The sequence below is a fragment of the Semicossyphus pulcher genome, unplaced genomic scaffold (assembly GCF_022749685.1).
Source record: "Semicossyphus pulcher isolate SPU_LCO1_2020_fin unplaced genomic scaffold, fSemPul1.0.p SCAF_21, whole genome shotgun sequence".
NCBI lineage: Eukaryota > Metazoa > Chordata > Actinopteri > Labriformes > Labridae > Semicossyphus > Semicossyphus pulcher.
The window spans coordinates 991,181-1,016,915 of NW_027211695.1; the positions used below are offsets into that span (position 1 = coordinate 991,181).

General features: G+C 48.6%; 1 protein-coding gene across 1 annotated transcript in view; it reads right to left on the reverse strand.

The window, feature by feature from the left end:
• Positions 1-1,910: 1,910 nt before the first annotated feature.
• The window catches only part of zanl (zonadhesin, like), a gene marked incomplete at its 5' end in the record, with an annotated part of 50,375 nt that continues 26,550 nt past the window's right edge, over positions 1,911-25,735 (reverse strand). Inside the window, 43 exons of the mRNA XM_069672695.1 lie at positions 1,911-1,966; positions 4,070-4,110; positions 5,364-5,460; positions 5,559-5,696; positions 5,978-6,113; positions 6,206-6,408; positions 6,561-6,691; positions 6,801-6,962; positions 7,227-7,428; positions 7,528-7,657; positions 7,743-7,993; positions 8,093-8,237; positions 8,429-8,637; positions 8,719-8,990; positions 9,249-9,376; positions 9,468-9,632; positions 9,719-9,865; positions 10,247-10,344; positions 10,433-10,577; positions 10,675-10,877; positions 11,069-11,340; positions 11,471-11,579; positions 11,676-11,853; positions 11,943-12,190; positions 12,300-12,444; positions 12,624-12,826; positions 13,023-13,192; positions 14,730-14,837; positions 15,082-15,225; positions 16,446-16,591; positions 16,954-17,078; positions 18,156-18,272; positions 18,584-18,722; positions 18,893-19,089; positions 21,888-22,029; positions 22,374-22,512; positions 22,945-23,073; positions 23,223-23,371; positions 23,519-23,763; positions 23,950-24,091; positions 24,235-24,428; positions 24,826-24,964; positions 25,138-25,334. Of these exons, the coding sequence (XP_069528796.1) occupies positions 1,911-1,966; positions 4,070-4,110; positions 5,364-5,460; positions 5,559-5,696; positions 5,978-6,113; positions 6,206-6,408; positions 6,561-6,691; positions 6,801-6,962; positions 7,227-7,428; positions 7,528-7,657; positions 7,743-7,993; positions 8,093-8,237; positions 8,429-8,637; positions 8,719-8,990; positions 9,249-9,376; positions 9,468-9,632; positions 9,719-9,865; positions 10,247-10,344; positions 10,433-10,577; positions 10,675-10,877; positions 11,069-11,340; positions 11,471-11,579; positions 11,676-11,853; positions 11,943-12,190; positions 12,300-12,444; positions 12,624-12,826; positions 13,023-13,192; positions 14,730-14,837; positions 15,082-15,225; positions 16,446-16,591; positions 16,954-17,078; positions 18,156-18,272; positions 18,584-18,722; positions 18,893-19,089; positions 21,888-22,029; positions 22,374-22,512; positions 22,945-23,073; positions 23,223-23,371; positions 23,519-23,763; positions 23,950-24,091; positions 24,235-24,428; positions 24,826-24,964; positions 25,138-25,334 (6,836 nt within the window). The remainder of the gene's footprint in view (positions 1,967-4,069; positions 4,111-5,363; positions 5,461-5,558; positions 5,697-5,977; positions 6,114-6,205; positions 6,409-6,560; positions 6,692-6,800; positions 6,963-7,226; positions 7,429-7,527; positions 7,658-7,742; positions 7,994-8,092; positions 8,238-8,428; positions 8,638-8,718; positions 8,991-9,248; positions 9,377-9,467; positions 9,633-9,718; positions 9,866-10,246; positions 10,345-10,432; positions 10,578-10,674; positions 10,878-11,068; positions 11,341-11,470; positions 11,580-11,675; positions 11,854-11,942; positions 12,191-12,299; positions 12,445-12,623; positions 12,827-13,022; positions 13,193-14,729; positions 14,838-15,081; positions 15,226-16,445; positions 16,592-16,953; positions 17,079-18,155; positions 18,273-18,583; positions 18,723-18,892; positions 19,090-21,887; positions 22,030-22,373; positions 22,513-22,944; positions 23,074-23,222; positions 23,372-23,518; positions 23,764-23,949; positions 24,092-24,234; positions 24,429-24,825; positions 24,965-25,137; positions 25,335-25,735) is intronic.

Consider the following 25,735-nt stretch of genomic DNA (forward strand, 5'->3'; position numbering starts at 1 on the left):
AGTGAGAAGCTAGTTTTGGCTAGCAGAGTGTCTTTGAGTGCAGCAGAACACTGTCATGTCGCTGTCATGGCAGCCTGTCAATCACAGGTAGCCCCGCCCTAACTCCTCCCCCTCTTCCTGGTCTGTGTGACTCTCAATGGGGGCGTCAGTGACTAAATGAACATCATGCTGTGTTGAAGAAGAAACTAGAGACTGAGACCATAAAGTCATTAGGAACATGTTTACTGAGGGAATACATCAGGAGAGGAGGAGGAGCATGTTCTCATAGACTTCTATAGAATCACACCCCCTGGTGGACGTTAGAAAGAATGCAGGATTAAGGCATGTGTCTACAGTCTACGGTTGGGATACGAGGTATTTGTACCATCATCAGTGTTCAGCAGCGACACAAGCTGTAGACGTTACAGACTCTTCTGTGAGATGACCGTCAGCACAATGTTCAGACCGAACATGAGAGAAACGTGTTTATAACTGTTGTGATCAAACACTGGAATTTAAAGGGCAGTCTGTATCGATCTGTGATCACAGCTGCTGTCCAGACAACATGAGTGTGCCTTGTGATTGAACTGTGTGAACGCTCCTCTTTCAGAGTGTGTGAGGAAGACGAGGGTCGACTCTCCTGCTGTGACGTTTCTCCTGTTTTCTGTTGAATAAAGAGTTGCTGGGTTTATTCTGTGTCTGTCTGGATCTGACTTTCATTCATCTGATAATTAGTTTCACATCAGGAACAGACACAGCAACACGACACGAAAAAGTCATGTAGGCTTCACCTGCCTAAGATTGTGTAGGCCCCCTTTAGCCCCCAAAACAGCCCTGACCCGTCGAGGCATGGACTCCACTCGACCTCTGCAGGTGTGCTGAGGTATCTGGCACCGAGACGTGAGCAGCAGCTCTTTAAGTCCTGTAAGCTGCGAGGTGGGGCCTCCATGGATCGGACTTGTTTGTCCAGCACATCCCACAGACGCTCCGTTGGACTGAGATCAAACCGTTCCTGAAGCATGTCTGCAGTGAGACAGGGCGCATCATCCTGCTGACAGAGGCCACTGCCATCAGGGAACACTGTTCAGGTAGGTGGTACGTGTCAGAGTAACATCCACATGAACGGCAGGACCCGAGGTTTCCCACCTTTGACACCTTTCTATCAGAACCAGCATTAACTGTTTCAGCAGCTCTTCTGTTGGATCGGACCACACGACCCATGACCCTGTCCCCGTGGACCTCCTTTGGTACCCCTGCCGACCAGGAACACACCGCAAGAGCTGCAGGTCTGCAGCTGCTCTGACCCAGTCGCTCCACACAACTTTAACAAGTGTTCACCTGCTGCCTAACCTACCCCCCCCCCCCCCCCACTGACAGGTGCCATGGTAACGGGATCATCAATGTTATTCAGTCAGTGGTCATCATGTTACGGCTGATCAGTGTTTGGAGCATCTGTGAGGATCCTTCGTCAGATTATTGATATTATTGATGATTGATCTAATGTCATCACACGTCTCACACTAATGACGTCTGCACTGTTTTTAAATGTTGTCACATTCATGTCTCTGTCACGTCTTCATGGTGCATGCTGCCCCCTACAGTACGAGAGCGTAACAGGAGGCAGCACCTCCGTCAGTTCAACACAGTTTAGACATGTGACCTTTAACCTCTCCTTGTAACTGTTTAGTGTGGACCAACACAAACACAGAGACACGTTTTCTTTGTTTGTTGGCGTTTAATTCCATAAATACATAAAACGACACACAGAGCAGTTTTCTGAATCAAACGTTCACATGATTAAAATCTTAACATAACACATCATAAGTTAGGAAAGCATAAAAAATCAAAATATTCACAATCTCATAAAACAAACGACTCCTTCATTTCTGTCTCTGCAGGCTGGTGGACGTGAAGTCCTCGTCCGGCGCTGCTCACATGCTGGTCACCTTCTCTCGTGTCTCGTCCTCTATGTTTTTATAAGGAACCTCTGAAGAGGAGAGAGAGGGATGTTAGAGCTGCTCCGAGGAACTACGTGACACCTGTCGGCAGCCTTCAGCACGAGTCCACACTCTCTGGAGGAAACTCCTCTTTAAGTGTGAAACTCAACAAATTAAACTTTGTTTTAACACCAAAGCAGCGCGGCCGGGCCGGTTCCTCTCACTCATTGATTACCCGTTTGATTGACATGAGTTGTGTTCAATAGTTTGAATGAAGCAGGACTGTTTACTTTGATCGTTAATCACCTGTAAATATCTCTGGTGCATTAAAGACACATTTATTTATCTGTTTGATTTTAGTTTCACTCCTTCATCCTTTCATGTTTCAACAGGTCACACTCTGGTGTCACATTTCACAGCAGCATTCGATCACTTCACTGTGGTGTCGCCACGACGATAATCTGTGTGTTTGGTTGTCTCGCTGTGTTTGGGGTGTGACATCATATTAATGTGACAGTGTATCTGTGGTGATCTGATGCAGGTCTGAAGCTTTGAGTGCTCACGGCCTGTTTTTTATGGTTTCACAGGTTTCTGGTGTTTGAGCTGGAAGCTGTCAGTGTGATCTGCCAACACTGCACCAAAGGGCATTCTGGGTATGAGAAAAAGAGGGATACCAGGTGCTCACGGGAGCAGGTTGTGTCATACCTAGCGACGAGGTCAACCACGCCTCCTCACTCAGATGAAAGTTTCTGTCCCTTCCTGCTCAGAGTTGCTCTGAGAGTGTTCCTAAATCACTAAATCACTAAAGTTTTTAAGCAAAGTGAGGATCTCTTCAAAAGTATTCTGAGAATGTTTGTGAATACGGGCCCAGGTGAATGCCAGGTGCTCTTGAAGGCTAAAAAGTTAACTGTGGAAGGCACACTCGCACCGAGACACGGGTTTAGTTTAAAATGCTTCTCTCGTACAAAACAACATACAGGAGTCAGGAAAACTCATGACTTTCATTTCATGACTCTTTGGGATTATTTGGCCTCACAGATGTCGTTTAACAAAAACCTAAAACAATTCTTTTTAAAATGTTCCCAGAAATGAATTTATATCTGTTTAAAAGCTTAAGCCTGGTGTTCAGAGGGAAACAGCAGCTGAGGATGTGTCAGCTTTACTTTCAGGTGTTACGGTCTGTGTGAGTTCTCTCCCTCTGTCTCTGCTGACACTCTGCATTCCCTCTTTGTGAACCTCAACCTCAAAGCTCAAACTAAGAGAAGGACGAACACACGGGCTGGAAGAGAAACCAACCGACTGACAGACAGAGCTACACAACACGAGCACACACGGAGCACCTCTCACTACCTCTGATGGTGAGGCAGTGAGGCAGCACAGAGCACACAACACAAGGGGTACATATAGACTTCACACACCTGGTGTTAATCAGGAGCAATCAGACACACACACACCTGACCTGCACTGAGCTGATTCCCTCATCAGACTCACAGAGCGAGTGTGTGAGTGTGTGTGAGTGTGTGAGTGTGTGAGTGTGTGAGTGTGTGAGTGTGTGTGAGTGTGCGAGTGTGTGTGAGTGTGCGAGTGTGTGTGAGTGTGTGAGTGTGTGAGTGTGTGTGAGTGTGTGAGTGTGTGAGTGTGTGAGTGTGTGTGAGTGTGTGAGTGTGTGAGTGTGTGAGTGTGTGTGAGTGTGTGAGTGTGTGAATGTGTGTGAGTGTGTGAGTGTGTGTGAGTGTGTGAGTGTGTGAGTGTGTGTGAGTGTGTGAGTGTGTGAGTGTGTGAGTGTGTGTGAGTGTGTGAGTGTGTGAGTGTGTGAGTGTGTGAGTGTGTGTGAGTGTGTGTGAGTGTGTGTGAGTGTGTGAGTGTGTGTGAATGTGTGTGAATGTGTGTGAGTGTGTGAGTGTGTGAGTGTGTGAGTGTGTGAGTGTGTGTGAGTGTGTGAGTGTGTGAGTGTGTGAGTGTGTGTGAGTGTGTGAGTGTGTGAGTGTGTGAGTGTGTGAGTGTGTGTGAGTGTGTGAGTGTGTGAGTGTGTGTGAGTGTGTGAGTGTGTGAGTGTGTGCGAGTGTGCGAGTGTGTGTGAGTGTGTGCGAGTGTGCGAGTGTGTGAGTGTGTGTGAGTGTGTGAGTGTGAGTGCTGCACACATTAAGCCTCACCTGATGACTTCATGCGGATGCTCTTCATGTCCTTCTTTTTCCTGCGGACACACAGAGCACAGGTGAGGCACAGAGCACAGGTGAGACACAGAGCACAGGTGAGGCACAGAGCACAGGTGAGGCACAGAGCACAGGTGAGGCTCAGAGCACAGGTGAGACACAGACACGCAAACACACTCCTGCCCGCATGCACAAACGAGAGAGAAGGCGACAGCGGCTCGAGATTACCCTCCCCCTCACCAGTCCTGACACCAGATTCACACTCAGGTCCAGTTAGTGACTTTGTCTCACCTATTCTGACACGACTGCTGAATAACATAAGCTTGTGACCTGCAATGGAAATGAAATGAGCGGTCACATCCCTGATCTCCTGTTTGTGCCTGAGGCCTCCTCCTCATGGTGTGTTCAGACCAAAGCCCCGACCCTCCCAGTGAGCCGTCAGCTCGGATCAGTACCAGGGTTTCTACCGGTGCTCTGTTTCAGCTGTGGAGCGCCTGTCCACCTGTCTCTGAGATCTGTCTCACTACAGCGCCATGAAGCCAACATGAACAGATGTTACTGAGATTTAATGACAATAAACAGGCTGAGAGGATGCTGAGAGAACTACATCAGGATGCTGAGAGAACTACATCAGGATGCAGAGAGAACTACATCAGGATGCTGAGAGAACTACATCAGGATGCTGAGAGAACTACATCAGGATGCTGAGAGAACTACATCAGGATGCTGAGAGAACTACATCAGGAGGCAGAGCTCATGCTTTGTCAGGTCTGTCTGTGAGACGACTTTAAAATGCTCGTTTTTAGAATGGAGTTTGGTTTGACAGTTTCTACTCCAACTCCAGGATGTTGGGAGAATCTCTACGCTCCTTTGAGTTAAAACTCTCATCTCGTTTTGCTTTCATTTGCACCTTTTGATTTTTTAGCTGGAAGATAAACATCAAACGTCCTCGCCCGCTCGCTGCTAAAGCTAACAGGCTAATCGTAAACCTTGCAGTTATTTGCAGAAGAAGAACTGAAAAGTGACGCTCATTTTTTAGACGGTTATGAGAACAAATAGATTTTTTTGCGCTGCATGAACTTTATTTTCTTCCTTCTTCTTCTTTGTAAAGAGGCGACGTTGCTCCTGAGACCTGTCTGTCTGTTTCTCTGTACGTGATCGGGCGGTGCCACAGTTGGCTTCGTCTCTGGTCTGAACACACCTTCAGGCTTTCATCCTGCTAATGTCACTCAGCAGTCGTGAAGCACGCACACACACAAAGCTGTGATGTTGCACGCACTCGGCCGACACTCACTTGGATTTGCGTTTGCACACACACACGATGGTGATGATGATGATGATGATGACCGCGAGGGAGACCAGGACGGCGATCAGGATGATCCACTTGGTTTCTGTGACAAACAGGATCAAAGAATGAAACAGAATCAGCCTCTGACTGAAGCAGAAGTGCGACTCTGATGAGTTTGAACTTTATCGTAAGACTTCTTACCGAGTCCTCCGTCGGGCGTGACCTCCACCTCACAGTTGGCGCCCTCGAAGCCGTCCGCACACTGACAGCTGTATGTGTTGTTGCTGCCCAGGTGACAGGTTCCTCCGTTCTGACACGGGTAGCTGAGGCAGGGACTCTCTGCAACACCAAACACCTCACTCATCAGCTCTTCCACTCTGTCCCCCCCGACAGCCACCGCTAACGTTCACACTGATGTTGCACTGATTATGTTAGAACCTCACAGGAGGATGTTACTGCCGGTTAGCCGGCAGGAAGGAGACACAAGAAGTTTAAAGATGAAATGCATCAGAGGAGAAATCATCCTGGCTCTGCAGTGCAGTTTGCACGCACTTAAACCTGGTTAAAGATTCAAACAGCATTTATTATAACCCGTAACATCTCTGCCCACGAGCACGCACCTCTGTAGCAGTCTCGTTTGAACTCGTAGATGGTGCAGATGTATCCCTTCTGGCAGCTCTTTGGCTGACACACGGCGCCGGTGGCGGTGCACTCGCAGGCCTGAGAGCAATCCTCCGTCACAAACTTCTCCTTCAGCTGCAGGGCGAGAGAGAGAGGGGGGAGAGAGAGAGTCAGAGGAGGTCACATGATCACACTCTCTGCTGTGTCTGACCCGGGAGGACTCTTACAGGATAGTATCTGTCCAGGAAGTCGCAGCCGCACTGAGTGTACGGCACGCAGGCGCCCTCGCTCATCACGAAGCCGCCGTCACACTTGCAGCCTTCCACACAGGAAGTGACGTCACAGTCGGAGGGGGCGGCCAGGTTGGCGCAGGAGGCGGGGCAAGGAGACATACAGGTGGAGTAGGAGCTGTTTGCACCGCAGGTGAGGACTGAGAGAGAGAGCGAGAGAGAGAGAGCGAGAGAGAGAGGCTGCTGAACATCTGAGACATGAACCAAAGCTGTGTCTGCAGAAACGAGAGTCTGTCCTCTGTCCTGTGTGTGTGTGTGTGTGTGTGTGTGTGTGTGTGTGTGTGTTCCTCACCACAGCCCAGCTGCTCCCTCCAGGCCCCCAGCGTGGCTCCGGCCTCCTGACAGGCTGCAGCGTACGCCTCGTAGCTGGCACAGCGCAGCTCTGCACTGCCCTGCTCCGCACACAGGTCGAACACACAGTCGCTGCAAACACACACACACATTTAGTCATTATATCCACACGTTATAAGAGCGCTGTAACACACACACACACACACACACACACACACACACACACAGTGAGAGCACTCACTCCTGGTAGGACTGGGGCGGCAGCTTCTCGTGGCAGTCAGCGAACAGACCGCCGGGGTTGGACAGAGCTCCACACTGAGTCGTGCCGTTGTAGTTGTTGAGCTGAGACTGAGAGCAGTCGGAGGTCTCGAACCCGGAGTCTGGATCCGTCTCTACATCCCGCCTGCAGGCAGAGAGCACAGAGGGCAGAGGAGACGTTAAGTGTCTAACAGGCAAACAGACGAGAGCTCCAGGGCATGACTTCACAGCCTGATATCACCAGAAACATTTACCCCGATGTGTTTGTGAACAGACCGAAATGTCTCGCTTCAGTGTTAACAGAAGAATGTTTTTTACGCGAGTCTGTGTTTGGAATTAAACAATCAGACACTTTTTAACTGATTTAAAACCCTCTGAACTGTACTTAAAGCCGTGGTTGTGGACCTACCTGTGGACGTGGACGGTGTGAGGACGGTCGAAGCTCCTCAGTCCGTCGGCCTGTCGGTCGGTGACCCTCCAGCTCTCTCCGAACGTGTCCAGATCTCTGACCACGACGCCGTCCGGCTTCATGTACTCGTTCCTGGTGAGGCCGTCGTAGTTTCCACACAGACCTCGGACAGAGTTCTTGTAGGTGCCGGGCAGGACGATCTCTGAAACACACACACACACACACACACACACAGATTCAGGATCAATCCAAAGACAGGAGTGTTTGATCAGAGAGGACAGAGCTTTCTTCTTCTTCTTACCTCCGCGGCTGTTTCCATCGAAGCGCACGGTGAGTCCGAAGGCGGTGGTGAGCTGCACCTGCCGGGAGTTCATGGTGATGCTCAAGCCCCCCACCGGGCTGAGAGGCAGAGCCACGCGCTCCCCGTTCACCTGCACACGAGATTTCACTTTAACCTCAAAGACACAGCAGGAAAGAATCTGAGCGGACATCAGACAAAGACACAAACGCACTGACCAGGACCCTCTTCTTCTGCTGGAATCGAACGTCCACGCCGTACACGCTGATGTACATCTGATCCAGGAGGGACACCCTCCTGTTGCCCCCGCGCCGGATGTTCTTGCCCCGCACCTGAAGGGGCTCCAGGCTGGCGTTCTCCACGTTGTGGCCCTGGGCCAGGACGTAGGTGTAGGGGCCCTGGAAGTGATGTGTGAAGCCGTCGAAGGTTCGGTAGTGAGGATCCCCGGAGACGCTGCACCTGTTGAACTCTGAGGAGGAAGATGAGACAGAGGAAGAGGTCAGACTCTCCTCTTTCATTAGCATCACTAGCAGCTACGAGATGCTAACAGGTGACGTGTCGCACTCACTGGTGGGTTTGCACTGCAGCTCTCCCAGGTTGTCCAGACCGCACACGGAGTTGGAGTTGCAGCTGTGATCTTTACAGACGATGTTTCCGCCCTTCTGACAGGAACACTGCTCTGCACACTTATCTGTGAGCCACGAGTCTCCCACCTGCGCGCACACACACACACACACACACACAGATAAGAGTCAGACTGACCCTCTCCTCGTTCCTCTCCAGTCCAGTCGGTGGCAGTAATGCCCCCCTAAGCTCGCTGCCTACCCTCAATAAACACTAGAAGAAGTGTTTTGTGTACTTCCTGTTTGTGTTCCTGGGCCAGAGGCGACCGTATTTTACTCACATCGTGGTACTCTCCGTCCGAGTCCAGGCAGCCGCACTTGTCCAGAGGAACACAGTTGTTGTCGCTGAGGACGTGTCCGGCGTCACACTGGCAGCCCTCCACGCAGGTGGTGGGGGGCAGGTGGCAGAAGATGGGGAAGAGGTCGGAGCAGGTGGGCGGGCAGGGGGCGGTGCAGTCTGAGTAGTGGCTGTTGGAGGGGCAGGGCAGAGCTGCAGGGAGGGAGCAGAGACGTGTGGTTACAAAGGATCACACTAGAATGAGTCGTTGTTTCACGTGTCTGAGAGACTCACGGCAGAAGGTGTTGTTCCTCCAGCTGATGGTGACGCCCGCGCTCTGACACGCCTGAGCGTACGCCTCCACGTTGTCGCACAGCGTCGCCTGCATGCCGTCGTACTCGCACATGTCGTAGATGCAGTTGCCCAGGAAGGCCTCCGGGGGCACCGCAGAGTGGCAGGGCTTGAAGGTGTCGGAGAGGATGATGGAGCCGCACTGAGCCTCGAACTGCGTCTCTTCTTCCGGGGTGCAGTCGGGGTCGACGTCAGGACGGGTGTCGGGCTGACAGCTGGAGGAGGAGGATGTCAGTGTGTTAATTCTACTCAGAGCAGCATCTGTGCGGGGGTCACTGAGGTCAAACTGAGGAAGAATTATTCTTTTAAAGATTAAAGTCGGACTTTTAAGGGTAAATAACTAGCAGGATATATTCGTGTTCACTGGGGGAGCTTCAGCCTCATACTTGGTCTGATGATTCAGAGACAGAGGGACAAGAAGGCCCTCATGCTAACCACATCATAACACTGTGTACAGGCTGTGTATGACTGACCCAGGGTCGCTGTCTCCCTCTGACTTCCAGCTGTTTCCCAGTTCGATCACATCCTTGGCGGGTTTCTTGTTGGGCATCAGGTTGTCGTCTTCGGCGTCCTGGTTGTAGTTTCCACACATGCCGCACAGCTGGAGAGGAGGGAGGGAGGGAGGAGAGTTAGTGCAGGGTTTAAGACACTGACGGCCATCTTGGAAGATCAGAGAGCGGCGTCATCGCTACCTTGTTGAAGTATTCTCCGGGCACGGTGATCTCCAGGTGATGGACTCCGTCAAACTTCACCTGCAGACCGAAGTCTGTGTCGAGCAGGCTGTAGGACCCGCTGGTGATCACTTTGGCTCCGGCCTTGTCGATGGTGATCGGGGTTCGAACGCGCCGTCCGTTCAGCTGAGACGAGACGGAGAGGTCAGACATCATCTCACTCTGCTCTGTCCCACAATGATTCATTTAATCTGAGTGAAAGTGTTCCTCACCAGGACTCTGCGGCTCTTCTGCAGCTCCACCACGGTGTCACCCGGCAGGTAGACTTTGGCCGAGCGGACGTACGAGGCCTCTGGCTGACCACGCTCCTCGTTTTTAGCCACGATCTTGAAGGGCGTTACCATTGTGGTGTTACACACCTGAAGGATCCAGAGGAGATGGTGTTACTTATTATGAACATTAAGGATCCCGACAGAGGCATAAAAACAGCCGGTGCAGCTCTTTCTTCAAAGCCACCAGACTCCATTGACAAAAACGGTCGTTTTAGCTCACAGACACAGAGACTCTGCTCCACTGCTGCCTCAGTTAGTTAGTGTGATTGTGTTACTGTGAGACTCTGTTGTTTACACGGTGAGTTCAGATCCAACACAATGTTGGTGTAAGAGAAAATAACACAAACAAACTGGACCAGCAGCTCCTGAGTTCGGTGAGCTAAAATCGCTGTTTTTCTCAATGGAGTCTGGTGTCTTCGAAGAGAGCGATGTAGCGTCTGTGTGCTACAGTAAGAGCTCCTCCCTCACCTCCACCAGAGTGTACGTGCAGGTGCCCATGAATGTGTGCATCACTCCATCAAAGGTGTAGTAGTGAGGATCTCCGGCCACGTGACACACACCTTTACCTGAGGGGGGAAACATGATTTAAACACTAAACATTAAACTGTGTGTGTTCTTCAGTCGGGATGAGGTGTAAGGCAGGTGAATGTTTACCTGTGGAGTGGCAGTCCTGCACTCCCTCCACCACCTTACACTCCTGAGCGGGGCTGCAGAGCCACGGCTCACACGTCACGTTGTTGTTGCTGTTACACTTGCAGCGCTCGGAGCAGTCCAGCTCCGTGAACCACGAGTCTCCCACCTTCAGAGAGAGAGAGAGAGAGAGCACACGGACGAGTTCAGAGCATGCTCACACTTGTCTCACACACCTGTCAGGTAAGTGAACCGCGCTCTCTCACCGGTCTGTACTTCCCGTCGTCGTCCGTGCAGCCACACTCGCTGAGCGGGACGCACTTGTCTCCGCTGAGGACGAGTCCCTCGTTGCACACGCAGCCCTCCACACACGGCAGGTCACAGGTGCTGTTGGAGGGGTTCTGACAGCTGGGCGGGGAGCAGGCGGGGCCGCAGTGGTTGTAGCTGCTGCCGGGGGGGCACTTCAGGGCTGCAGGATGTTAAACACACATTACAGCTTCTATCATGTTCATGTATTTAGTCATCAGCTTCACGTGTTTGACTTTGTTTGATCTTCTCGATTGAATCGACAGAATGATTCGCGGTGACGGCTGCAGTTTGTGGAGGAAACGATCTTCTCTTCTAACTTTGGTTTTACTGAGTGAATAAAGAGACACGTACGGCAGAAGGTGTTGTTCCTCCAGTTGATGGACACTCCCGCAGCGGCACACATGTCGGCGTAGCTCTCGACGGCCTGACACAGAGCCACGGGCTGGCCTCCGGTCGCACACATGTCGTACACACAGTTCTCAAAGAAGGACTCGGGGGGCACGACGGAGTGACACGGCTTAAAGATCCCGTTAGGATCAGTGATCATGCCGCAGCTGGTGGGCTTCATGGCGTCCTCCTCCACGTCGTCGTCACAGTCCTCTTGTCCTCCGCCGTTGGTGCAGCTGGAGAGACGAGGGAACACAAAGATGAGCGCTGGTTGTTTTTGGAGTAAATGAATCTCATACTTAGCAGCGTGTGAGCCGTCCATGTTTGATTATACTTCTGTGTTCATGTGTGGGTGATGTGACTCACTCGGGGCGGGGGTCAGGGACCTGCCAGCTGTCTCCCAGCTCGTTGGTGTCCGCGGCCGCTGTGTTGTCTGGCTTCAGGTTGTCGTCTTTGGGGTCTGTGTTGAAGTTTCCTGCAGAAGAAACAAACACGGGTCGGTCAGAGAGCCGGTAGCTTCAGGTTCCTTTGTTTTCCTTTATCTTACAGTTTCAAAGCTCCTGGTTCTTACCACACATGCCGCAGAGCAGGCCGTTGTAGGAGTTGGGCACGGTGACGTCAGCGTGGTGGTTTCCATCAAAACGAACCCTCAAACCAAACGAGGTCTCCAGGACGACGAACTTCCCGCTCAGGTAGATCTTCAGTCCGCTGATGGAGGTGACAGGAGGGACGACCGCCGTCCCGTTGACCTGAACAACAGAGGGACAGTTATTGTGATGATGGGAGTGCAGACATTTAAAGCAGTAGGTACCAGATCATAGTACACAAGGTGACCTACCTGGACTCTGCGTCCCTTCCCGAGGATGACCGTCACGCCGCTCACGTTGATCACCACCGCCCTGACGTAGGAGACCTTCTTGTTGCTTCCTCTGTGCTCGTTCTGGGTGTCCACCGTGAAGTACGGCAAGCCGGAGGACTCGTTGCAGGGTTTGGTGAGCGTGTAGGAGCAGGCTCCCATGTAGTGGTGGGTGCGTTTGTCAAAGGTGGTGTAGTGGGGGTCACCAGATACGGTGCAGATACCAGATCCTGAACAAGAGGCGGAGGAAGTGAGCTGAACTGTGTCACTCTGATGTCACTCTGATGTCACTGATGTCACTGATGTCTCTGTGTGTGTGTGTGTGTGTGTGTAACGTACCGACAGGGCGACATTCATAATCTCCGTCTTGCAGCTGGCAGCTCTCAATCACCGGTTTACAGCTGGTGTTGTGACACTGGACCACACCTCCGCTGTGACACTCACACCTCTGCTCACAGCCCTCCAGGGTCCAGTCATCACCCACCTGACAAACACACACGGTCATTACACACAGGTAGCCTACATACGATATCTTAATGCATCAGGGACGTTACACAACCTGACAAAATGCAGCGTCCCTTAAACGCCGACATATTTAAGTGGAGTTTGGTAGAGAACTCGCCTGATGTCAGTAATACTGTGTTTAATGTTGTTGACACTCACGGGGTGATAGGATCCGCTGGTGTCCACACAGCCGCAGTCTTTCAGGGACACACACTTGTCGTCGCTGAGGATGAAGCCGGGGTTACACGCACACCCCTCCACGCACACGTCCTCACAGCCGGAGGGTCCGGACACTCCCAGACAGTTCTCCGGACACGAGCTCACGCACAGAGAGTACGAGCTGTTGGGAGGACAGGTCAGAGCTGCGGGGAAGGACGGGGGGGAGGACAGAGGATTGAGACGAGGATGGAAAGATAAACGTCCGGTTACACGAGGATTTTATTGGCCCAAAAATGACGAGGTTACTTTGAGGTCACGACTGTCCAACAGTTTGTGGATCAGATGATGGAAAAAAGAAGATCTACATTTGGATGGACAAAAGCGCTCCTGGAGACTTACGGCAGAAGGTCGGAGTCCTCCACTGGTGGACTTTGGCTCCGGCGCTCTGGCAGGCGTCGGTGTAGGCCTGCAGCTGGTCACACAGCACGTGCTGCTCGCCGTTATACCGACACATGTCGTACACACAGCTCCGGAAGAACGGAGTGGGGTCTACGACGGCGATGCAGTCCCTGAAAGAGAGACAAACATCAGCTCAGCCTGATGGTCAGACACCAGAAGGTTTATTTTTGGGTCCAGTAGATGTGTTCATCCTGCAGCAGTGAAACAGGCAGTAACGGCTGCAACATAATCCTTGATGGGTCAAAGGTCATCCACTAAAAGTTCTTGTTGTTTCCACTGACAGGCTCAGATTGTTCTTCTAAGTGTGTGACAACATGACAGAAAGGATCCCTACAGAGATAGACCTTTTTGTTACAGAGGAAGATGATTGTTTTAACCACACACAGATGTTACATCGCTCTCTGCACACACACCAGACTCCATTCAGAAAAACACTGATTTAAGCTCACAGGACACAGGAGCTGCTGCTCTGCTGCTTCCACAATCTGTTTGGGTTTTTTTAGTTTAATTGAGTGTCTCTGGTGTTTAAAGGGTTAATTCAGATCGACACAATGTTTGTGTCAGATAAAATAACACAAACAAGCTAACCAGTCACAGCCGTGGTACACCAGCAGCTCAGCGTCATTGGAGGTAAAATTGCTATTTTTTTACATGGAGTCTGGTGAAAAGAGAGATGTGTGTGTGTGTGTGTGTGTGTGTGTGTGTGTGTGTGTGTGTGTGTGTGTGTGTGTGTGTGTGTTCAGAGTTCAGTCCAGTAATATCCATGTGATTTTCCAACAACGAGCTGTAACTGTAATCAGAAATAAGATAAACGAGTTCAACAATCTGAGCTGAGATAACACAATCTTTGTGTTGGACTGAGTCATGGACACGTGTGTCCGTTAGTAACCGTTGGACCCCTCCTTCAAAATAAAACACTAACTGCGTGTGGTGTTGTAAAGCAGGAACAGAAATAAAACCAATAAATCTCAGCCCAGTCACGCCCTGTAACGAGCGCAGCGTGTAATCTGACACACGCACGCCCGCACATACAGATAACAGTGCTGACTGAGCGCAGAGCAGGGAGGGTCTTTGATACACGTTTCAGGTGTGAAAGCTGAAGGTTAATACAGTTTGATGAAATATGACATCACATTGGAGTGAAAGAGTGATTTCTACGGTGGCCCAGAGAGCTCAGCGCACAGCAACTTTAGGAAAACGCTTCATTCTCTTCATCTAACTCTTCTTAGATTTTAAAGGCGTCATATTTTAACAACAGGTGGTGAAAGAAACTTCCCTCAAACACACAGTGATTGTTAAAAACAGCCTGTGTCAGACAGACATGAGCTGATACTGAGGTGCATCATGGGAAAAATAGAATCAGTTTTTAATGATACTAGAATGAAACTTCTTTCTTCAGCGTGCAGTGTTTTCTTTTGTGTGCTGGCCGAGGAAAGAGCAACAAAGTTGGAGCAGGGAAAGACAAGGAGAGGGCTAAACACACGCCTGTTACCAAGGAAACGAGGGCTCGAGTTACATGTGAACTGGTGACCAAACCACGGCCTCATCAGAAACTGTCCACACCGTAGTTTAGGTTGTTCAGAGTCTGCTCGTGTCTCAGCAGGGCGGTGTTGTTACTCAGCTCAGGTACTGAAGGTGTGTTCTCACCTGAAGGGTCCGGCGGGGTCTTTGATTTTGCCACATTTCTCTGGTTTCACCACCTCAGCCTCCAGACTGGGGTCACAGTCTGGGTCGGGTTTGGTGCCTGGAGAACACCTGAGCAAAGAAACAGCAGGGTCACTGTGCGTTCCTCACGTCGACACAAACTTCGATATCATTCCTAAGAAGTTGTTTTGTGTCCCAGTCTGCTCTCAGAGAGTTCACACAGGAATATAATCTGTTTATGTGTCACATGATTACGAACATGTGCAGACCAAACAGCCACATGCAGCTCGGTCACATGTTCTAACTGCAGAGAGAGCTGGAAGGAGCTCCACAGAGACGAAGCACGCCAACTCACGAGTCATCCTCGTCCTCCTCCGTCTGCCAGCTGTTCCCGAAGTCGTTCACGTTCCCGACCTGGACGCCATCTGGTTTGGTGAAGTCATTGTTCGCGTTGCCGTCGTAGTCGCCGCAGAGGCCGCACATCTGGTCGTGGTACGAGCTGCGGGAGGAAGACGAGCAGGGATTAAGAGATGAAGAGGAGCCTCTTAAGAAGTCTTAAAAGCTCAAACACTCTAAAGTCGACAAACACGGAGACGGGGAGCAGAATCTGTGCGTGTGAAACTCCGAGTCCGCCCGTCATCAATAAAACAAATGAAAGTATTTAGATCGCTGGGAGGATTTATGAACCATAGCAGATCTCAACAACCTTTGACCTGCAGCTGCACGGAGGATTTCTTAAGCTGTTTCCATCAAATATACCAATTTAGCTGTTAGAGATTAAAGTGCTGCATTCAGACCAGATTATCACGTCCTGCAGGGGTTTGTGTTCTTCTCACTTTGCAGCTTTGTTTCCACATGTTTCGATTCTGTTTGTGTTCAGCTTCTAGTTAGTTTGCTCTGATGTTTATGTCTCTGTTAGCGTCGAGTGTATTTTCAGCGTGTTTGATGTTAGGTCGGTAAAATGAGGAGAATGTGAGCTAACTGTGAGCTAGTTAAGAGCTGTGAAAGTTGTTTAACTTCTGTTCATCGGCTCGAGTTTCTGAGACTGTTTAGTCTTTATCTGTATACTGTTGATGACTTTGCTCAGACACTGCGCACACTCGCGCCGAGTTAATGTCGTCGCATTATGTCGAGCTTTTCAGGGACTCATGGAGCGTTTAGGCAGAATTAAAGCGTCAGAAAAATGAGATATCTGATAATATTGTGCATCCCTAGATTGCTGACAGGAGCCAATGAGGCTGAAGCTATTGTGATAGCTGCTCGTGTGTTCAGGTCCTTACAGGTGTACAGGTGACTTGAACCTCTGGGTCTGAACTTATTCCTCTCATCTCTCTGAGCGCGTCATCGTCCGTCCTCTCTGTGTTTTTGCAGCTTTTGTCTCCTTAATTTTTCTCGTGCTTTTGTTTGTGTCTTTGTTGTTTTATCGTCCTCAAACGTCTCCTGCTTCAGATTTATCTGTTAAAGCAGGTTGTAAACTCAAACTTGGCAGAATGATGAGGCTTTACTTGGCTCTACTTCAGCGTTCACCTGCAGGCAGAGCTGATTGAAACCAGTAGAGGGCGTGTTTGGATTTAGTTTGAACAAATTCAGCTGCAAAACGTGACGCAGTGTGCCGAGCCTCTTCACAATGAAAAGATGAAACAAAATGTAACAAAGCAAATAAAAAAACACTGCAATGCACAGCAGGTATATTGAATAAAGGCGATCCCCTGTACACACCTGGGGACTGAGATCTGAGCGTAGTGGTTTCCATCCCAGCGCACCTGCAGGCCGAAGGTGGTCTGCAGGGTGATGTACTGACCGGCCAGGCTGAGAGACATGAGGGGGGAGGGGGAGTGAGGGAGGGCCACACGCAGTCCGTTCACCTGCAGGAGGAGAGAGAAGAGGACGTTTAACAGAGGCTGTGTTTACGGTGAACATCTGATGCATCACAGATTATAAGAAACGTGGATGAAAACACGCAGCACGCGGGGATTTACGGGATGAGGGAGCTCCGACACCGAGAGAACCTGAGCACGGATCAAACAGATGAGGAGGAGCGCAGACAGACTTCTGGGATTATGGCATTAAAAAAGATAAAAGGAAGGAGGATGAGATCGAATGGAAAGGTGAAGAGAGCGAGGGCAGTTTAATTTCCTTAAAGGAGAAGATTAGGGCTGCTGCAGCTGTGAGGACGGGCCACATGTTAGCGAGTGTGCTGGTGTAAATACATGTCGTCGTCACTCACCAGCGTCCTCCTGCTCTTCATCATGGTCACAGTGACTCCGCTCACAGTCACGTACAGTTTCTTCAGGTACGACACTCCTGACACTCCTCGCTCCTCGTTCTTCCCTTCCACTGAGAACCAGGGACCTGCACGACATCACACACGACGAAAGGACGTTAAAACGGTCATCAACTGTTATCAGATTTAATTTCCTGCTCAGATATCAGCCTGATTTCAGTGACAGATCCCATCTAAGTGTGTGAGTGTCTCCAGTAGATGTGTTCATCCTGCAGCAGTGAAACAGGCTGTAATGGCTGCAACATAATCCTTGATGGGTCAAAGGTCGTCCACTAACAGTTCTTGTTGTTTCCACTGACAGGCTCAGATTGTTCTTCTAAGTGTGTGACAACATGACAGAAAGGATCCCTACAGAGATAGACCTTTTTGTTACAGAGGAAGATGATTGTTTTAACCTCACACAGACGTTACATCGCTCTCTGCACACACACCAGACTCCATTCATAAAAACAGTGATTTTAGCTCACAGGACACAGGAGCTGCTGCTCTGCTGCTGCCTATATCAGTAAGTTAGTTTGTGTTTTTGTGTTATAAATGGTTAGTTTGGATCTAACACAATAATTGTGTTGGACACATTAACACAAAGAAATGAACTGATTGACGCAGCAGCAGAGCAGCAGCTTCTGTGTCCTGTGAGCTTAAATCGCTGTTTTTCTGAATGGAGTCTGGTGTGTGTGCAGAGAGCGATGTAACGTCTGTGTGTGGTTAAAACAATCATCTTCCTCTGTAACAAAAAGGTCTATCTCTGTAGGGATCGTTGTGTTGCAACAGTCAGCAGTCAGGTCAGAGCAGGTCAGAGATCAGGAGTGTCACCTGTCATACCTGTGATGACATCACATGTCACATGTAAAGTGTCCAAAAAAGAAAAGGAAACTGTGTTTCTAATTGAAATATGGCTTTAAACAAGATGAACTGTTTCTGAACGTGTCATGTCGTCTCAGTGGCACCTTCTAGTGAAAGAAACTTTACAGGTCACTTAAAGAACACGTGTGCATGTTTCATATTTGGACAGTGAAACGTGCTTCAAGGCAGGCTGAGAGTTCTACAAGTTTGGGCGTTTACATTCAAGAACAAAAAGCAGACAAACAAAGTAAAAGCCTTTCATGTGAGCCGACGTTGGAGTGAGGACAAAATGCTGTTCCTACCTGTGATGTTCTTGCAGTTCCTGGCCAGCGTGTACGTGCACGTCCCCATGAAAGTGTAGAACTTGTCGTCAAACGTGTTGTAGTGAGGATCTCCAGAAACCACGCAGTCCTGAGAGCCTGAGAGAGACGAACACGCACAGGTGAGCCAACAGACTTCTGCTAGAACTGAGGACCAGCAGCTGTTCTCCAGAGAAGGTGTTTGAACTGTTATTAACTACTATGTGATTATTCTAGTGCTCCTCCGTTCACTAGCATCCATCCAGACGTTTTGCTTTGATGTCAGACAAACGCTGATCTTCCAAAGCAAAACCTTTTTACCTTTTACAAGAAAAATCTTTGATTGCAGTGTGGACTGTTTCCATCTCAACCTGATTCAGTCTGACTGCATAATAAAGACACACAAGTATCTCATATGGGTGTAAACTTACTAGTGGGGTGGCATCCCAGCTCTCCATCCTGGTGTTTACACTCATGCATTGGGGGGCATTCAGAGGCCTGACAGGTCACGGTGGGGGAATCACACTTGCACTTCTGCTTACAGTCCTCCACATAAAACTCCTCTCCGTGCTGAAACACACACACACACACACACAGAAACACACATATTTGAGCTGCAGATGTACATTTGTAGACGATATGTGAAATGTGCATACAGCTCCTAACCTTAAGCATCACAGCTGAATGCCTATAATGACCACCCCGACTGTATCCTCACCCTCTCTCTAACCTTTACCTACCTCATAGTACTGGCCGTTGGTGTGGTTGCATCCACAGGAACTCCTTCTGACACACTCGCCGGCACTCAGGATGTACCCGGGGTCGCACACACAGCCCTCGGAGCAGGGCCCGCCGCAGGAGGGGGGTTTCCCAGAGCAGGTCTCCTGACAGGGGTCTGCACAGGGCTCATAGTGGCTGTTGGGGGGGCATTTCAGAGCTGGGGGGACAATGATAAGCTGATGTCAGTGCTAGGGTGGGAAAAGAGGCAGATGCTTCGGCTACGATCTGCACTAACTCCTGTATCGGTTTAGTAAACACAACAGACACTCTAACTTAAAGTGGGCTTATAAAGCTTCCTGTCCTGTGCTTCTTGTGCCTTCGTGACGTCATTATTTGGTTTGTAGAATACTTGTCTGAAACCTTAAGCTGCCACTTTGTTCCTTGCAGCTAGAAGTGACCATATTTGGAGCTTCAGAGGAGCAAGGCGATAGCACACGCTCGAGCCCTGGCTTGGTTAGCAATCACAGTAACAGTGGTATCAAAGGTGCACTGTGTAAGATTCTACATGTATTAATCATTTTATATTGCCAATGTGTGAAGGGATAGGAGAGGAACTGATAAATTGAGACCTTCCCCAACTTCCTCCATTGCCTCTAACAGCCTGTAGGCTGGTTCCTATGTAAAGCACTCGGGATGGTTTACCTGCGAAAAGAAGAGAATGTGACGTATCTGCTACTCTCACCTCGCTGCCTAAAGCTCATTCTCCTCCATGACAGTCAACAGTGGGCAACATGAGACAACGCAAGATGAGAAATGGAGATGGATAATGCCAACAAACGACTGGCACCCACAACAACACCAACACAATGTACACACAAGAATAAAAAACACCCATTGGTTTCTGAAGCAGCGTTTTGCGCCGCCGCTGGGGGTCGCCATATTGGAAATGCCAGTGCCGGCTAATCTAGAGACGGGCAAGGAGGCGAAGCGTGACCGAGCTAAAGCCAATGGCTGAGCTCTATGGGCTGGCCGCATGAATCAGCCAGCTACGGCTATGAAGCTAGGCTATATGCTCCTCAGCGTAGCTAGCGGTTATTAGCCATAGACTGTATAAATCATGAATGAGCTGGTTTGACTTTCCCAGGAGGAGATTCTGTCGGTGACTGACTGCAGGTGTTTAGTTATCAGACTAAAGAAGTAGCGGACTCGCTGCTCGCTCGCCCGGTGAGAGAGCGGCGAGCCGACACGTAACGGGAAACTTAAAATAACCGATCTGCTCATCACTGCAGTCCGCTGTAATCTCTTTAACTCCTGACTCCTATCTACTGACGGACGATTAAATAAATGTTTGATAAACACTGCACAGGCTAACAAGCAGCTAAAGCGAGCACAGTATACCTGCTACTTAGTGCTAAAAATATATCAATACAATAACACTAACATTTAACTCACCGAAAAGCTGGAGCTCAGACTTCTTGCACAGCCATAAAGTTCCATAAACACACAGAGAGATTATTTGTCCAAACTTTGAATGAAAAAATCCCCAAAAGTCTCCAACAACACAAACAGGTGAAGGTAAGCTCAGTGTCTGTGTCTGTGTTGAGGTCTAGCACACAGCCAGCAGGATCCGCCTGTCAATCAAGTGATCCGGCCCCTATGATTTAAGGCTTAATATAATTAAAATGGGTGTGTTATAAAAAAAATTCACCCCCGGACAGTTTTCTTGAACAATAAAATTAGCTATTTATAACAAAACCGTTTTTTGTACCAGGCTGTAAACATGTTTATTTCAGCTGTAAAAATTGGCATTTTCCCACCTGCGGTAATGTTATTTCTTGTTTTCTGGCGCCAGCCTCAAGTGGCCACTCGAGGAACTGCAGTTTTTTGCACTTCCGCATTGGCTTCATTTTTCAACACCGGAGGTTGACGCTCGGTTTTATCTAGTGAAGCCCATCTGACCAAACAGGAAGTAACCGACATCAGGGGAAAAACTAGAGTCAACATCAGCAGGGCACGTGAATCATGGAGACCTTCGATTGCTTTTTGGATCAAAACAGAACCACAAGTGGCTTTGCTATTGGACAGGTAAGCTGACATCCCCGCAAAGCATGTGAAACATATATCATTGTGATACTGTGGTTTTAGCTGGCTAATGTTCGCTAATGCTTGGGATGATTTCCTGGTTTGCCGGGGTAATTTGCCGTTTGGCTACGAAGCAAGAGTATTTATGTTAGAGCTAGTTGGCTAACCTTAGCATGCTCGCTAACGTTATGAATACTATCTGTGTGTATGTCAGTTATCTAGCTGGACACATAACTTTGCCAGCTAACATGACAAACGGTGCTGATTTTGTAAATAATGTAGCAGAACAAAGCAAATGTATATAACTACCGATTGTTTTCTATTAGCCAATATCGTTACATTATCTGCCCAGGCTAATGTTAGCCAGCCAGCTGTAAGCTGTCAACAAGCTACTATTAGCAAACAAGCAATGTTAGCTTGTTTGCTATCGCAGACAAATTGCCAGTTAGCCAACCTAGCAAAACACCGTCGAGTAGATAACATCAGCTAACTCACGCAGACACTATCCAAGTGTGTAGCCTATGTCACTTGTCTAGCTTTACAAATAACTTTTCAGCTAACATGATACTAACTTAGGTATTATGAGAAACAGTGCCAATGGTGTCACTAACAATGAGGATTTTTGAAAGTTACACAATGCACCTTAATGTAGGATGCTAATTTTGGCTATCAAAAGAATATACTTACTGAACAGCCATCTCCTCTGATTCTATTTTATTACAACCAAACCCTACACAAGCATTGCTCAGGTCGCCATGGTAGTGACCTGTCATTCACAGGTAGCCCCGCCCTAAACCCTCCCCTGCTTTCTTGTCTGTGTGACTGTGTTTACTGAGGGAATAAATCAGGAGAGAATATAACCATATAACCAGTGGAGTCGCCCCCTGCTGGCCACTAACCCTCGCTAACGCATTGGTTAACCCAAAAACTCACGGCAGAAGGTTTCATTCCTCCAGGGTCCGATGGTGACCCCACGGTCCTGGCATTCATTGACGTAAGCTTCGATGGCTTCACACAGAATGGGCTTGGCTCCGTCCAACTCACACAGATCAAAGAGACAGTCCCTGAAGTGATTCTGAAGACAAACAGGAGAATGCATTAAAACACATGCACAGGTGCATTATCCATATTTTAATGATAAACAGTTAAGGCTTCAAAATATCTTCATGCTTTTCAAAGTTGGCAGCGTTCTTGGAATTTGGAGTCAGCATTTGTTTGGAGGGCCATTTGGAGGGCAAGATGACCACTACCTGTAGATCCCCAAAAGAACTGGGACAACCTACGCTACCTGGCAGAGGGGTGGGGCCAAAGGGTGGGATTGGGATTGGGCCACTAATTCTTACAACAAAACAGGGAACATGTTTATATTTTTGTACTGTACATGTGTGTGGTTGTATATAACTGTGTGTATTGACTTACATTGGGGTTGACTTTGGGATGGCACACAGCGAAGGGGCCGTTTTTGTCCAGCAGGATACCACAATATCCAGAGCTCTCGTAAAGGTCCTGTTCTTCTTCATCACATTCAGGGATGGTGGTGTTGGGTTTCTTGTTACACCTGCCAACACAGACTGTCAGCTAGAGAACCTCTCTTTGTCTTAGTTTTTGTCCTGAGCAATTAATGAAGGGGTTTAAAACTGGAATCTTTTGGGAGGCCTTCCAAGCACATCCAACTGAGAGGACTTTGGGGTAGACCCAGAACTCATTGGAGGGATTATAAAGGTCATATGCCTAAGGAAAGCAAGTACACCATTGGAAGAGTTGGAAATGTTGCTATGGCAACTTGCATCTTGGATAACTTGCAAAGAATGCTGCTACTGCAACCTGACTCAGGATAAGATGAAGAGAATGGATAAATGGACATGCTTTATTGTGACGTGGGTGAACTTATCCTTTGATACGTAAACAACGAAACAGAGATTGGTAAACAAAGATAAAGACTTTAGAGATGAAGTGGGTTTCTGTAGAAATATGAATGCATGCCACTCACTCTGGATCAGTGTTCCAGCTGTGTCCAAACTCATTGGCGCTGTTGGTCAAGGATCCATCTGGTTTACGGAAGTCATCTTTAGTATCTCCATCGTAATTTCCACACAGTCCACACACTTTGTCCTCATAGCTGCAAAGTACAAAACAATCTGAAATGAGTCATTTGTGGAAGTGAGAAGTCCTCTTTACCACGTGCAAGAGGTTGTGACTTGTTTTCATTCAAATCAAGTATTCATGTTTTCACTGATTATTCGAGACTATTTCAGTGTTTTCACTCACTCTTTAATAACTTTGATGTCCATGAAGTGGTTTCCATCATAGCGAACTGTTAAACCAAAGTCTGTGGACACAGTGTAATGCTTTCCAGATTTAAACACAGAGACACCAGGGGCCGGAGACACTGGCAGGTTAACATTGGTCCCATTCACCTGAATGGAGAAAGCAAAGTCAATTATTAGAAACTCTCTACATATAGAATCTACCTCTTAAAAGTAATTTCGTACTCTTGTCGATGAGTTGTAAGTAATTGTTGTTACCCTGTTAAAACTGTGTTAGGTCCTCCCCTCATTTCTTACCTGGACAGTGCCACCTTTGAGGATGGAGATCTTCACATTACGAACATGCACATGTACAGCCTTCACATAGGAGATGGTGGGCCTGTTGAAGCGATTTTCATTGTCCGCATGGACCTCAAAGTATGGCAGAGCCGTTGTATTGCAAGGTGCAGACATCAAATAGCTGCAGTTGCCCATGAAGTTGTACTTGCGTTTGTCAAATGTGGTGTAGTGGGGATCACCGGATGCTATGCATGTAGATGTACCTAAGGGAAATCCAAATGGGAAACTGTACGTTAGCAACAGACCAGGAATTAAAAGATTAAGGAAGTCCCAACCAAACCCATCTCTCGAGGGTACAGCAAATGAGGACAACAGATCCCTTTGGACCATATTAGCTTTAATCAGAAGGTCCTTTTGAAGTGAGACATGTCAGACACAGTTTTTGTTACCTTTAGGATAGCAGCCTGAAACACCATTAACCTCGCGACACTCTTCAGTGGGTTCACAGGAGTTATCAACACATTCCAAAGTGTAGTTCCCTGCACAGCGACACACCTTTGAGCAGCCATCCCCAAATACGATCTCGCCAGGCTGAAACAACATTCAACACGGGATCAGTACTAGCAGGGTTTACAGAATCTCACAAGAACAAAATAGTATAACCTTCTTGTCATTATATCCTTGCACTGAGCAGAAATTCATGCATATGGGGAACATAAACCCAGACATCTGACCTCATAGTAGTTATTGTTGTCATCCAGACAGCCACATTGCTCCAGTGGTACACAGCGCCGTCCCTTGAAGACAAACCCTGGTTTGCAGAAGCAGCCACTGATACAGGAGCCAGAACAGTTGGTGGAGGGTTCCATACAGGTGGGGATACAAGCTGGACCACAGTCTATATACTCTGCATTAGGAGGACATGGATCTGTACGGCAGAACAAAAAGAAATTGGTTAATACAAGATTTGGATAAAATACATCTGAAAAAAGAAGAAAGAACTATGGATAAAGTGTTATTGGAGACCAGAACCAAACTTTATAAGGACATGTCATACTTGGTGGTTTGGTTGTTGTTGGTCTTGGAGTTGTTGGTTGTGCTGGTGATTAAAAAAAAATAAAAGATACATTTTTAATTTGCAAACCAAACCCTGGGCTTCCAAAGCAAAACATTTGGATTTGCAATCAAAACTGTTACATTTGCATCTAGACACCTGTAATTACAAGAAAATCTTTGATTGCAGTGTGGACTGTTTTGATCTCAACCTGATTCAGTCTGACTGCATAATAAAGACACACAAGTATCTCATATGGGTGTAAACTTACTAGTGGGGTGGCATCCCAGCTCTCCATCCTGGAGTTTACACTCATGCATTGGGGGGCACGCAGAGGCCTGACAGGTCACGGTGGGGGAATCACACTTGCACTTCAGCTGACAGTCCTCCACATAAAACTCCTCTCCAGGCTGAAACACACACACACACACAGAAACACACATATTTGAGCTGCAGATGTACATTTGTAGAGGATATGTGAAATGCGCGAAGGACATACAGCTCCTAACCTTAAGCATCACAGCTGAATGCCTATAATGACCACCCCGACTGTATCCTCACCCTCTCTCTAACCTTTACCTACCTCATAGTACTGGCCGTTGGTGTGGTTGCATCCACAGGAACTCCTTCTGACACACTCGCCGGCACTCAGGATGTACCCGGGGTCGCACACACAGCCCTCGGAGCAGGGCCCGCCGCAGGAGGGGGGTTTCCCAGAGCAGGTCTCCTGACAGGGGTCTGCACAGGGCTCATAGTGGCTGTTGGGGGGGCATTTCAGAGCTGGGGGGACAATGATAAGCTGATGTCAGTGCTAGGGTGGGAAAAGAGCACTTGAGCCCTGGCTTGGTTAGCAATCGCAGTAACAGTGGTATTAAGTAGGATGCTTATTTTGGCTAACAAAGACTATACTTACTGAAAACTGAACAGCCGACTCCTCAGAGTCTATTTTATTACAACCAAACCCTACACAAGAATTGCTCAGGTCACAATGGTAGTGACCTGTCATTCACAGGTAGCCCCGCCCCTAAACCCTCCCCTCTTTCTGGTGTGTTTGACTCTAAATGGGAGCATCAGTGACTAAACGAACATCACGCTGTGTTGAAGAAGACTTGAAACTAGAGATTGAGACCATAAACTCATTAAGAACATGTTTACTGAGGGAATACATCAAGAGAGAAGGA